Genomic DNA, 13,182 nt, shown 5'->3' on the forward strand with positions numbered 1-13,182 from the left:
GCCTATAATTCCCTGCCTTTTGCCTGGCACCCTTAAACAATGGCGTAACATTAGCTGCTTTCCAATCTTCCGGCACTTCCCCGGAATCCAGCGACGTCTGGAAAATAACCACCAAGGCATCCACTATCACCTCCGCCATTTCTTTCAGAACCCTCGGATGCATTCCATCCGGTCCTGGGGACTTGTCCACAATCAGCCCCTCCAGTCTGTCGAGCACCGCCTCTCTAGTAACAATAATGTCATTGAGACCCTCCAGTCCTACCACCTTTCCATCTCTAACACCCGGCAAATTATTCACGTCCTCCTCCGTGAAGACCGAAACAAAAAAGTTATTCAAGACTTCAGCCATTTCCCCTTCTCATCCTCTAAGGGTCCAACGTTCACCCTAGCCAGCCTCTTCCTTTTTATATATTTATAAAAACTCTTGCTATCCCTTTTTATATTAAGCGCTAGCCCAGCTTCATAGTTTCTCCTACCCTTCTTTATCAACTTCTTTGTCAATCTTTGTTGACATTTAAACCTCTCCCAATCCTCTTCTCGCCCACTACTCTTAGCTACTCTAAACGCCTCCGCTTTTAATTTAACACTTTCGTTCACCTCCTTCGTTATCCACGGCTTATTACCTCCTCCTACAGTCCTTTTAGACCATCGGAATAAATTTCTGCTGAGCACCAAGAAAGATCTTCTTAAAGATCCTCCACTGCTCAGCAGACCTACCTTCCAACGCGCTCCCCCAGTCCACATTCGCCAATTCTTCTCTCATCCTACCGTACTCCCCTCTGTTCAAACAAAGGACGCGTGTCCGGGAACCCAGTTTCTCCTTCTCCATCTGCACCAGAAACTCCACCATACAATGATCACTCTCCCCAAGAGGATCCTTCACCGCAAGGTCCCTAATTCTACCCGCCTCATTACATAACACCAGATCCAAGATAGCTCGCTCCCTCGTCGGCTCCAACACACACTGTTCAAGGAAACTATCCCGGCAACATTCCAAGAACTCCTCCTCGAGCCCACCGCGTCCAACATGGGTCGACCAATCAATATGTAGATTGAAATCCCCCATAATTACGGCCGTCCCATTCCTGCACGCCTCACGTATTTGCGCGTTAACAGCCCGCCCCACCTCCAGATCATTATTCGGGGGCCTATAGATGACACCCACCAGCGTCTTCCTCCCTTTGCTGTTCCTAATCTCTACCCACAACGATTCCACTTTCTGCTCCTTGGCTCCAATATCATCCCTTGCTACCACCCTGATGCTATCCTTAATCAGCAGAGCTACGCTCCCCCCCATTTTTCCTCCCGCCTATCCTTCCTAAACACTTGATACCCCTGGACATTCAGCTCCCAGTCCCTGTCACCTTGCAGCCATGTCTCTGTAATGGACACCAGATCATATCCATTTGTGCTGATCTGCGCCACCAGCTCATCCACTTTATTCTGAATGCTTCGTGCATTCAGATACAGTGCCTTCATCCCAGCCTTCACCTGGACCCTATTTGCCGGAACACCACCAACCATACTCACGCCCCCTACTCCCTTTATTATTGGGACATCCTCGGCCTCTACCCTTACCTGTACCCGGCCTCGTAATGTCACCTACCCTCGCACCGCCCCCCCCCCCCCCAATTAGTTTAAAGTCCTGTCTACAGTCCTCTTTACACGATTCGCCAGGACTCTGGTCCCAGCACGGTTCAGACCAACCCCATCCCGCCCGAACAGGTCCCACCTACTCCAATACTGATGCCAATGCCCCATAAATTCAAACCCATTCCTCCCACACCAATCCCTGAGCCACCCATTCATTTCCTTAATCCTATCAACCCTACGCCCATCTGCACTCGGTTCAGGCAGTAGCCTAGAGATAACCACCTTGTCGGTTCTACTTTTTAATTCCATTCCCAGCTTTTCATACTCCCTCCCCAGATCCTCACTTCGCATTTTGCCTATGTCGTTGGCACCCACATGTACCACAACGACCGGATTCTCACCCTCCCACTCCAGGTTTCTCTGCAGCCCAGATGCGACATCCTGGACCCGAGCACCAGGCAGACAACACACCCTTCTGTGCACTTTGTTATTGTGACAAAGGACAGTGTCAATACCCTTCACCCCACTATCCCTAATCACTACTACGTTCCTTTTCCCCTTCTCTTTGCCTATGTCCTGCTGCATCACTGTACCGTGTGCAGTTTGCTCACCGACCTCACCTCCCTCGTCCTTGTCCACACTGGAAGCAAGATCCTCAAACCTGTTATGCAGATTGAGATGCTGAGGCCTCCGCTCCCCACCCCCCTTCCTCCGCTCTAAAGGTGAGCACCAACCTCCAGTCAAAATGAGTGAAGGACAAGATACTTGTTGTTTGCAGACTAAATGGTACAGCATTATTAAGGTTAGGAGATCAGGAACATCTGTAGATGTAGTTTATTAAATTGCCTCTGATTGCTGTAAACTTCTACACCCACTCCACCACAACTTCCCCTTACCATGAAGGTCAGTAACTGTTTCAAACAAAAAGACAAAGCATAGTAAGAGTTAACAAGATGATGTTCTTTGTAATTATCTAATTTTGTAAAAAACTGCATTTTTGGCATTTTGTGTGGCTCCAGCACAAATGAGAATATGAAACTGTGGAAGTAAATGTATGAATATATCACAGCATGGGCCAATTATTAAAGTTTATATAGTTTATTTATTAGTCACACATAGGCTTATATTAACACTGCAATGAAGTTACTGTGAAAATCCCCTAGTCACCACACTTCAGCGATGGGTACACTAAGAGAGAACATAGCATAGCCAATCCACCTAACCAGCACATCTTTGGACTGTGGGAGGAAACTGGAGCACCCGGAGGAAACCCACGTAGATACGAGGAGAATGTGCAGACTCCACACAGGTGATGATCTGAGCTGGAAATCGAACCTAGGTCCCTGGTGCTGTGAGGCAGCAGTACTAACCACTGCGCCACTCAGAGTTAGATCAGAGTCTCACTCAAGGCAGAGTTGTCCAACCTGTGGACTCTCAGGCAATATGCAGTCTAGAAAGCATAGCAAACCAAAGTAACTCAGTCCTGTCTGTATTCACTGGATTGTTCAATTAAAATTCTCTGGGTTGGAAAGGGTGGCTGCTAATTTTGTTGTTTCATTTGTGAATAAATTCCAAATCTGAATATCAATATTTTATAATGTCCTTTATTTGAGGAATTTACAACATAACAGGAGTATGTGGCTTTCATGGTTAGCAGCTAAGTGGTCCATGGGAGCACAGTCTGGATGTACAAGAACACAAAAATTAGGAGGAGTAGCCGTTCAGTATGATCACAGCTAATATGATTGTGGCCTCAATTTCAACTTACTGTCTGCCCTTCATAACCTTTGATTCTCTTGTTGATCAAGACTCTTTCTAACTCAACCTTCTATATTTTAAATGACCCAGCCTCGACTGCACTCTGGGGAAGAGAATTCCACAGACTAACAACACTCAGAAAAATAAATCTCCTGACCTCAGTCTTAAATGGGAGACATCCAATTTTTAAACTGTCCCAGATGCGTAGGTTCTAGATTCCTCAGCAAGGGGAACCATCTTCAGCATCCATCCTGCCAAGTCTCCTCAGAATCTTGCACGTTTTGATAAGATCACTCCTCATTCTTCTAAACTCCAACGATATAGGCCCAATCTTTTTTCATTCTCACAAGAGATCATTCCAAGAATCCTTTTCTGAACTGCTTTTAATGCAATTATATATTTGACATATGATGTTCCAATATTTAAATGTTATATAAGCAGAACCAAGACCAAGACCATCACTTTTGGAGTACAGACAAAGTTAACATGGTATTTTGAAGTTTAGTGCAGTTCAAGAAATGGAGGTGAGAATGTAAGCAAAGGAATACACCAGTTGGCCCATTTCTCTGCCATTCAGTTAGATCATGACTAACCATCATCTTCCCTAACACCACTTTCCCATTCTATCCCTATATCCTTTGATGTCAATAATATCTAGAAATGTATTGACCAACATTCGTTTTGAACATGTTCAATAATTAAACTTGTGCAGTCTTCTCAGATACAGAATTCCAAGGATTCACCACCTACGTGAAGAAATTCATCCTCATCTCAGTCTTAAAAATGGACTACCCTTTATTTTGAGACTGTGTCGCTGGTTCTAGACTCATCATCAAGATTGTCATGTTATAGGAGCAATCTACTTTGTAGGCCTGCAACCACTAACCACTTTGTATTTCCACTTTGCTCTTGATTTCAAATCTATATTGAATATTTAAAGTCATTTTATATTAAATCTTACTTGGCAGACATTGATGTTAACCCAACTATGATTGTGTTTTGATTATAGAATTCCTACATTGCAGAAGGCCAATCCCACCCAACCCCACATATTTACCCCGCTAAACCCTCGAACCGACACATCCGGGACACTAAAAGGCAATTTAGCATGGCCGATTAACCTAACCCCCACATCTTTGGATTGTGGGAGGAAACTGGAGCACCCAGAGGAAACCCATGAAATACAGCGAAAATATGCACACTCCACACATATAATGATCCAAGCTGCTAACTAAACCCAGGTCACTGGAGCTGTCAGGCAACAGTGCCACCTCACCCATGCCTCCACAGAAGACTGGACCTTAATCTAGCACCTTAGACTGCTCAGCCACGCTACCATTAATTAATCAATAATAATCTAGTGACATATTTTTGGAGACTTTGTTCTTTTTCATACCAGCTATGCACAGCTAGTATATAAGACTATATCTTTGTTTTCTCAGAAATCATTTTTCTAACTGCATTCAGTGAACTTGGACTACAAGCCAGAACAATGAACAACCTTATAGGAGGTGGTCACTTGGTATAAAGCATCTGAAAATTAAATGCAATGGATGGACATAGTAATTGAAGGATGGCAGACGGAAAGACACCATCAAAATGGGTGGCACTGCTACCTGAAAACCCAATGGCTACAATACACTACATTTTCCATTAAATACAAGAGGTGATAATGTAGACTTGTACCTAAGTTTGTATATGTATTGTAAATATATATTTATGCATGCATCAACATGTTTAGGACATTTGACCATTTTTTGGTTCACTCTAAACTTCGCTGCATGATTGTGTGTTAAGTAATTAACAGCAAAGCAACATCAACAAAGTATGCCATAATGAAGATTAAATACAACAGAAGTTTAATTTTCACAGGCAGACCAGGTAATATATCGATCAATAACACAAGCTACTTCCTGGAATTTACTAACATGAGCAAGATTTTATAAGTACTGAATTCAAAAAGTTTTCATATCTCTTTTGTACTTTTAATGTTTGAAATTGAATTTTGCTAACAAAACAAATATCAATTTTCTCCGGAGAAACAGAGAAGTTGTTTGTGCAGCAACCTAGGGGATAGCGCTATTTCAAACATGCTTATATAATTAAAATATCTTCATTCTAAATCAGTTCAGTTTTGAGGACAAGTAATATTTCCCACAATTGTTCTTAATAAACTTTCAGATCACTTGACCACTGTTTCCATGCAGTTCATATACACAGATTGTTAAAACATTCCAGTAATCATCCAACCACAAACTTAAAGAATGTGCATATATGCAAAGAAAAGCCTAAATGTATATAACTACTTTTATATACAAGAACAAAATATTGAAGCAACAACTTGAAGTACATTAAATCTTCAGGCATTACTCAAAGTTGTGTGGAAGCCAAAAAATTAAAGCACAAATCAGAATGTAAATCCTAAGCAGAAATCTGCAGTTCATGGGCGTATGTCCTCCCGAATCATCCATAATTTGAATCAGTTTCCTTTTAACTTTCTGCAGTCTTGCACTGATGTAACAATCTCTTGTACAATACTGTTCCTATTATCCTTTGTAACCTGTAAAACAAATGCAACTATTTAATAGTCAATACACTTGCTATAATCAAAGCCTCCTCAAAACTACGGAATATTGGAGGAACGTAGATGGGAAGTTCTTACTAACTCAAGATTATTTTTAGTTGTGTGCTGAAGTGAAGCACAATTCTTACAGCTTATAAATATTTTACTATTGGAAAATGCTTTTTAGAGTAAATTCACAGTGCCTGCTCAAATTGCAAATGTCAATATTCAGGTTCTTACATTAAAGATTTTAACATCCCTTCTGTTTCTGATTTCTTCCACAAGTCCTAGAGGTTTTCCCTTAGGAACAGGAATAGTTCCAAGTATGGTGGCACCAACTCTGTCTAGGAGTTGACGTACAGACTGGATGAAGGGTTCACTGAAGAGCTCCATTTTCCCAATCTCATCTATCACATACACCTTTTTTTCCTTGTCATCTCCGTCATTAACCTACATGAATTAGAGAAAAACAAATTACAGTGCTACCCTATTAACCTATTGATTTCTCTAATGGCACCATAAGGTTCATATATTTGGGCTGTACTTTCTCAATTATCACAATCAGTTGTTAATTTCTTCTACTTAAACTTGAATTTCCATAGACTAGAATAGAATCTCTACAGTGCATCAAAAGGCCATTTGGCCCAGCGAGCCTGCACTGACAAACCAAGCCCATCCAAGCCCTATCCCCTGACACTAAAGGGCAATTTAACATGGCAAATCAACAACTCACATATCTTTGGAGTGTGGGAGGAAACTGGATCACCCGTAGAAAACCCATGCAGACATCGGGAGAATGTGCAGACTGCACAGAAAGTAACCATAGGCTAGAATTGAACCCAGGTCCCTGATGCTGTGAGGCAGCAGTGCTAACTACTGTGTTACCATGCCACCCTTTCTCAAGTAAAATGGTCTATACCCACAGTTATAACAGATCAGCAACAAATAAGAGAAGTGTATCTTTCATGAGTTTAATTCACCATCTTACTTTTTCGAGAAGTGGCAGGACCAGGCATTCAAATGATGAAAGATCCACTGCATACTGACCAACTCTATATTCACGTCGCCTACTGTTCAGAGTATTTGAATCATTGCTAGGGGCAGGAAAATATCATTTTTAAAAACTGCTAAGCTTATTATCTTAAAAATATTATATTTTAAAGTTTGAGAAATTAAAACAATATATACCTAATTCTGGACAAAGTTCCTCGTTTACCAGACACCGTAACAACATCAAATCCTATTCTTCTTCCATTTTTTCTGACTTCTTCAGTGTAAAATCCATCAACAGGAATCCCAGAAGTTTTCAACACATCTATGGCTTTGTGGATTAGAGTCGTTTTTCCAATACCTAGAAAAATATGAAACAATTTCTTCAAGAGATAAGTAGGATTGGCTAGTTTACTGAAAAAGAATAAAGTAACTTGAAATAGACCATAGAAAACCTTGTGCATTAAACTTTTAGACACTTCTCATTTTTTAGGTTTACTTCTCCCCAAGCAATATTCCTGGCCTAGAAATCCCACTGTATACTTAAGAAGCTTTTCCTTCTCCTTTTAGGACAATGCCTCATCTCCACACAACATCTCCTTTAACGTCTCTAGACATGTAAGTAATTTATCACATGAAGCCCTTTTATTAAGAATACTAAATAAAATGTAGACACCTTCAGGTTCTGACTTTGAGAAACAATAATGAACAACCTCTTGAATTATGACCTAATGTTTTTCTGAAGAAAAATTACAATTCATTTTAAAATGCTAAAGAATTTTCACTGACCACTCCCTTGTACATTGTTGGGTAGCACTTATTCATCTGATTTTAAACCTTCATTTCATTTACATCACAAAGCAGCTTTAAAGGGAGTGCTGAACTTGTAAAGCTCTGAGAAGTGACATTTTCCTAACTTAAGTCCAAAAGTTCACTCATACTTGCACACTCCATACATCTATCTCCTATATTCTGTAAAGTGAGATGAAGCATCGGTTGAATGATCAGTGCGACAAGCAAGAACTGCAGGACTCAGACTGGCGATACGGTACTAATGCAACACCAGGTTAAATCACAACAGAAAAAATGGTGCCTTCCAACATTTTAGGTTACAGCTTTTATTGATGTTTTAAATTTTGCTGTGTCTTTTGTTATTGCATATTCTAAAGAAACCCACGACACTTTACAGAACTAACTATTCTTTGACCAAGCTTTTATTCATCTGTCGTAATGCCTCCTCCTTTAGCTTGCTGTACATTTTTGTCCAATTATTCTCCAGTAAAGTGCCTTGGTATGGTTTACTACGTTAATAGTGCAATTCAAATGTTAGTTATTGTATTTATGGTACTTAATATCCTGTGTTTGGTCTTGACATCTCATGTATGTTTTATAGTATATACATAATATGTGGTATTATATTTTTGAAACCTTGGAATATTTTCTGTTGCCATATGTTACCAATTCAACCTATCGATAAAATGGCTTAGATGCCTCACCCAAACAGACAACTTCTTTCTTTGCTGGATTCTTGACAGCTACTGATCAAAGCTCAGAAGTAATACCGACAACATTATCAAAGAAATATTAAACACATAAAAAGCCTTACTTTGTATTTTAATTCAGGTTTTCACAGTATTTTTAAAAATAGAGCTGGGGAAATGACTGTGCATGCCTGCAATGCAAGAATTTATGAGAATTGCAATGTGTAAACATAGCTAGCTTTTATCACAGAACACTCGTCGTTGTGGAAATAAAATTGGAAAAAAGTATTTTTGCCTATGCAAAAATATTCAGATTTCTGTGCCAACCTTCCCCACTGACCCACAGTATAGCTTTATTGTGTTTTGACAAAAAAATAGTATTGATTGGCTTTTTAAGATGTCATCTTTGTCAGCCTGCAGAGACTCTCAGTAATGGATTCCCCTGTCTCCAGGTCATGGCAATGACATTTATACTTCCAGTAGCAAGAGTTCCCAGGATCTATTCTAACGTTACAGCCCTTTTCCAGTTAATGGAGTCACTCAGGCCTAGTCAAAGAACACCCCCCTCCTCCCATGGGATGCCAAGGAGGGCAACGGATTATGTCCCCATGGAACAGGGCTTGTCTCAACTTTTGTTCCTAATGGACTACTTTTAAATTAAGAGGCTGGATTTCTGGTGACTATCATACAATGGAAAAGCACACTCCTTGGACTTGTGAGCATGTTTACATATTGCACTTTTAGTGTGGAGGATTTTTAAAAATTCATTCATGGGACATGGGCATCAGTAACTGGCCAGCATTTATTGTCCATGCCTAGTTACCTGAGGGCAATTGGGAGTCAACCACATTGCTGTGTGTCTGGAGCAACATGTAGGCCAGACCAGGTAAGGATGGCAGGTTTCCTTCCCTAAATGACATTAGTGAACCAGATGGTTTTTCTGACTATCAGCAATGGTTTCATGGTCATCAGTAAACTCCTAATTCAAAATATCTTTTATTACCGTGGTGGGATTCAAACCCGGGTTCCCAGAGCATTAGCTGAGTTTCTGGATTAATAGTATAGCAATAATACTATTAGGCCATCGCCACATCACTTGGAGAGTTAACAAGCTTATTCTTCATTAATCAACCAATTAAGACAACCATATTCATTACCCTGGTAAGTATTTCTGAAATGTATTCACTTGTAAATCACGTCAGCCAATTAACACACAGCACGATCTCGCAAATGGGAAGGGAATGCAAAAGGATGGTACCAGAGCATGATGCAAGTTGTCCCCAGCATGCCCTCTAATCCATCTTTTACTCTTGTTACATTCTGCCTTTCCCTCGCCCCATGTACTCTATGAACAGTATGCTTTGCCCATGTAGCGCACAAGAAACAATACTTTTCACTATAACCTAACACATGTGGCAATAATAAATCCAGATTTCCGATTAAACACTGTAGTCTTTCTTCCTGACCATATCAAGTAACCGTCTGCATTGCTAAATACTTAAGGTTTTTTCATCCATTAAGCGTTGACTGACTCTACCTGGAGGGCCGGTCAGAAAAACGTGCCCCCGCATCCCGCTGTCCCACCTCCTCCTGGCGATCCCACTGCGTTTGCGCGCTAAGCTCCTCCCCCTCCCGGAGATCCCACTGCATCTGCGCGCTAAGCCCCACCCCCTCCAGAGATCCCACTGCGTTTGCGCGCTAAGCTCCTCCCCTCCCGGAGATCCCACTGCGTCTGCGCGCTAAGCTCCTCCCCTCCCGGAGATCCCACTGCGTCTGCGCGCTAAGCTCCTCCCCTCCCGGAGATCCCACTGCGTCTGCGCGCTAAGCTCCTCCCCTCCGGAGATCCCACTGCGTCTGCGCGTCAAACTCCACCCCCCCTCTGTCTCTTTCTTTCCTTCCCCCCCCCCTCCCGGAGAGCCCACTGCGTCGGCGCGCTAAGCTCTTCACTCCCGGAGATCCCACTGCGTCTGAGCGCCAAGCCCCACCCTCTCGCGGAGCCTCGCGCGCTGTAAGCTGCCAACTGTCACTGAACAGCTGTTGTGGCGTCGGAGCCAATCAACGATATAAAAAATTTATCAAAGCGTCAGTATTGACCTTTTTCCTTTACTCCCTTCAACAATTATCTGTTAATGAAAATGGGTGACAGTTGTAGGTAAAGTTTATTTTATTAGAGTCACCAGTAGGCTCACATTAACACTGCAATGAAGTTACTGTGAAAAATTCTCACTATCCGGCGCCTGTTTGGGTACACTATGGGAGAATTTAGCACAGCCAATGCACCTAACCAGCACATCTTTCAGACTGTGGGAGAAAACTGGAGCACTTGGAGGAAACTTACACAGTCAGTGACCAGAGGCTGGAATGGAACCTGGCTCCCTGGAGCTGTGAGGCAGCAGTGCAAACAACTGTGTCACCGTGAGGTAGAGACTGAGGAACTGTTGGGATGAAGCAAGGCAGACTAGTTTACAGAATGAACTAAACAATTTGGTGGATGGTATTTGGCACTGCAAAATGTAAACTGCTGCAAATTGGAGGGGGAAATAGGTGGCATGTGTGATTCAAGGATGGCATTAAATTAGTTAAGGCTAAGACCCTAGAATGTTTTTTCTGGACTTGACACCCAACACATCCAACCAATGTCAGCAAAAACAATAGGATGTTGAACTACACATCTCCCAAAAAAAAGTCAGAGGAAACCATGTTTAAACTCTACAGCACTATGACCACACTACACTTTGTCCACTTCTGGTTTCTGGTAATACTAGGGAGATATTCAAACATTGGACCCACTGCAGAGAGCAGTCACAAAGCAGATGAACCCCAGGAAAGCCATATCGGCTTTGAAGAAAGTTCAGCAGAAGTTCACCATCAAATTACATCAAATTATAATTTCAAGATTTCTTACTTATTCATCCTAAAAAGCTGGATTTAAATTAGAAAAGAAAGGTCTGTGTGCCTTTTACTGTGTGAGTGCAATCTATATTTTGTATTACTAGTCTGTTGAAATTTAATTCTTAAAGCATTTTTGCAATGAATCCTTTTTTGCTATCAGCATAAACTAATACAGTAGCCATTTCACCTTTGAAGACTAATGGTTTGGCAACTTTATTAAGAAGTTTAATGGTCTTTGGTGTGTGAAATCTTCCAAATTACAAAATTATAGCTACATTTCTTTAGTATTTTACATTCTGCTGTTCAAATAAGGTCTTACTGTGACAAGCTCAAACTTTTACATTTATTTCCTTAAGCTGTGTGCACTTTTCATTGTTCCACATAGTAAAAAGCTATGTAGTACTAGTCACAGGTGAAGCCTTGAAAACAAAGGAGATCCTAATTTATTTAAATATAATCTGAGATATATAAATATTTTATACTATGGGGATTCTGAGAGATACTGGTGCTGTGGATGAATTAAAAAAAAAACAAAGATCTATTTGCGAGCATAAGCAATCAGTGATACCTCCTGCAATTCTGATCATCCTAGACATGAAAAACATCCAGGCTTAGTGATAATGTTCTTGCCTCTTGTGTCTATAGATTCTGAATTCAAACTCCACGTCAGGGATTAAGCATGTAATCTAGGCAAACATTTCAATGAAGTTGCTGCATTGTCAGAAGGACTGTTTTCAGATTACATTAAACCAAGGTCCTATTTGCTTGGACATCAGAATTCCTATTGTACTCACCAAGATCAGTTAAGACTGCCAAAAAAAAGGTCAAATGGTATTCAGTGTCACTGATTGTGGATGATACATTTGTATTTTAAAAAGTGATTTTGGAATGGAAATTATCTTAATGCATTGGAGGAACAGAAAATTTGGATGCACAGGTACCGAGATCCTTAGGCTGTAAATATATATTGTAATGGCATTCAACTGGACTTACTCGTCAGCCACAAAAGACTCTTTTATTCATTCATGGGACATGAGAATTGCTGGCTGGCCAACATTTATTGCCCATCCCTAGTTGGGGGGCAGTTGAGAATCAACCACAATACTGTGGCTCTGGAGTCACACATAGGCCTGACCAGGTAAAGAAGGCAGATTGTTTTCTCTGAAGGACATTAGGGAACCAGATAGATTTTTTCCCAACTATCAACAGTGGTTTTATGGTCATCAGTACACTGTTAATTCTGTTTTTTTTTAATATTGCATTCAAATTCTAGCATCTGTCATGGTGGGATTTGAACCTGGGTTCCCAGAACATTAGCTGAGTTTCTGGATTAATAGTCTAGCCATAATACCACTAGGCCATCTCCTCCCCAAATATCATCATAGGAAGCGAATCCTAACTTGGTGAAAATGTTCACACTGCAGAAATATTTCCAGAAGATTTTACAGTATATTGCAAGAATAAATCTACTCAAGGCAGAAAAGCCTTTATTGCAATTAAGACCTCAATTAATTGTGTCTCGGGACATGATACATGTCTTCTCAGGGTAGGGGGTGCGGGGTGCTGGGGATGTTTTTGTTGGAGCTTGCTATCGGAAACTCAGCAGCCCGATGGATTCACTCAATGCTAGCCTAAAACAACATTGTCACCTTCCACCATATTAAAGAACAAAGAACAGTACAGCACAGGAACAGGCCCTTCGGCCCTCCAAACCTGCGCTAATCATTTCGTCTGTTGAAACTAAAACCATATACACTTAAGGAATCTGTATCCTTCCATTCCCATTATATTCATGTATTTGATTAGATGCCCTTTAAATCAGCTATCGTACCTGCTCCCACCAACTCTCAGGGTAGCATGTTCCCAACATTCACCACCCTCTGTGTAAAAAATTTGCCTCGCACA

General features: G+C 41.2%; 1 protein-coding gene across 2 annotated transcripts; it reads right to left on the reverse strand.

The window, feature by feature from the left end:
• Nucleotides 1-5,187: 5,187 nt before the first annotated feature.
• Nucleotides 5,188-10,006, reverse strand: ntpcr (nucleoside-triphosphatase, cancer-related). 2 transcript variants are annotated; one of them, XM_080193231.1, is made up of 5 exons: nucleotides 9,923-10,006; nucleotides 7,103-7,265; nucleotides 6,903-7,008; nucleotides 6,155-6,364; nucleotides 5,188-5,911 (listed from the first exon to the last, which is right to left on the reverse strand). In XM_080193231.1, exons 1-5 carry the CDS (start codon nucleotides 9,954-9,956, stop codon nucleotides 5,831-5,833), a joined length of 594 nt encoding a protein of 197 aa, XP_080049357.1. In that variant the 5' UTR covers nucleotides 9,957-10,006; the 3' UTR covers nucleotides 5,188-5,830. The 2 variants fall into 2 exon arrangements, with proteins under 2 accessions (XP_080049357.1, XP_080049358.1); XM_080193232.1 differs by lacking the exon at nucleotides 6,155-6,364.
• Between the last annotated feature and the right edge of the window lie 3,176 nt (nucleotides 10,007-13,182).

Source organism: Carcharhinus amblyrhynchos, chromosome 7 (genome assembly GCF_965287045.1).
Source record: "Carcharhinus amblyrhynchos chromosome 7, sCarAmb.v2.hapA, whole genome shotgun sequence".
Lineage (NCBI taxonomy): Eukaryota > Metazoa > Chordata > Chondrichthyes > Carcharhiniformes > Carcharhinidae > Carcharhinus > Carcharhinus amblyrhynchos.

Excerpts from the sequence above, each read along its gene's own strand:
- ntpcr (XM_080193231.1), bottom strand. The coding sequence starts at position 9,956 with ATGCGGGGGCACGTTTTTCTGACCGGCCCTCCAG. Across the intron at positions 7,009-7,102 it reads GGAACTTTGTCCAGAATTAG|CAATGATTCAAATACTCTGA; the intron begins GTATATATTGTT and ends TCCTGCCCCTAG. Across the intron at positions 6,365-6,902 it reads TCCTGCCACTTCTCGAAAAA|GTTAATGACGGAGATGACAA; the intron begins GTAAGATGGTGA and ends TAATTCATGTAG.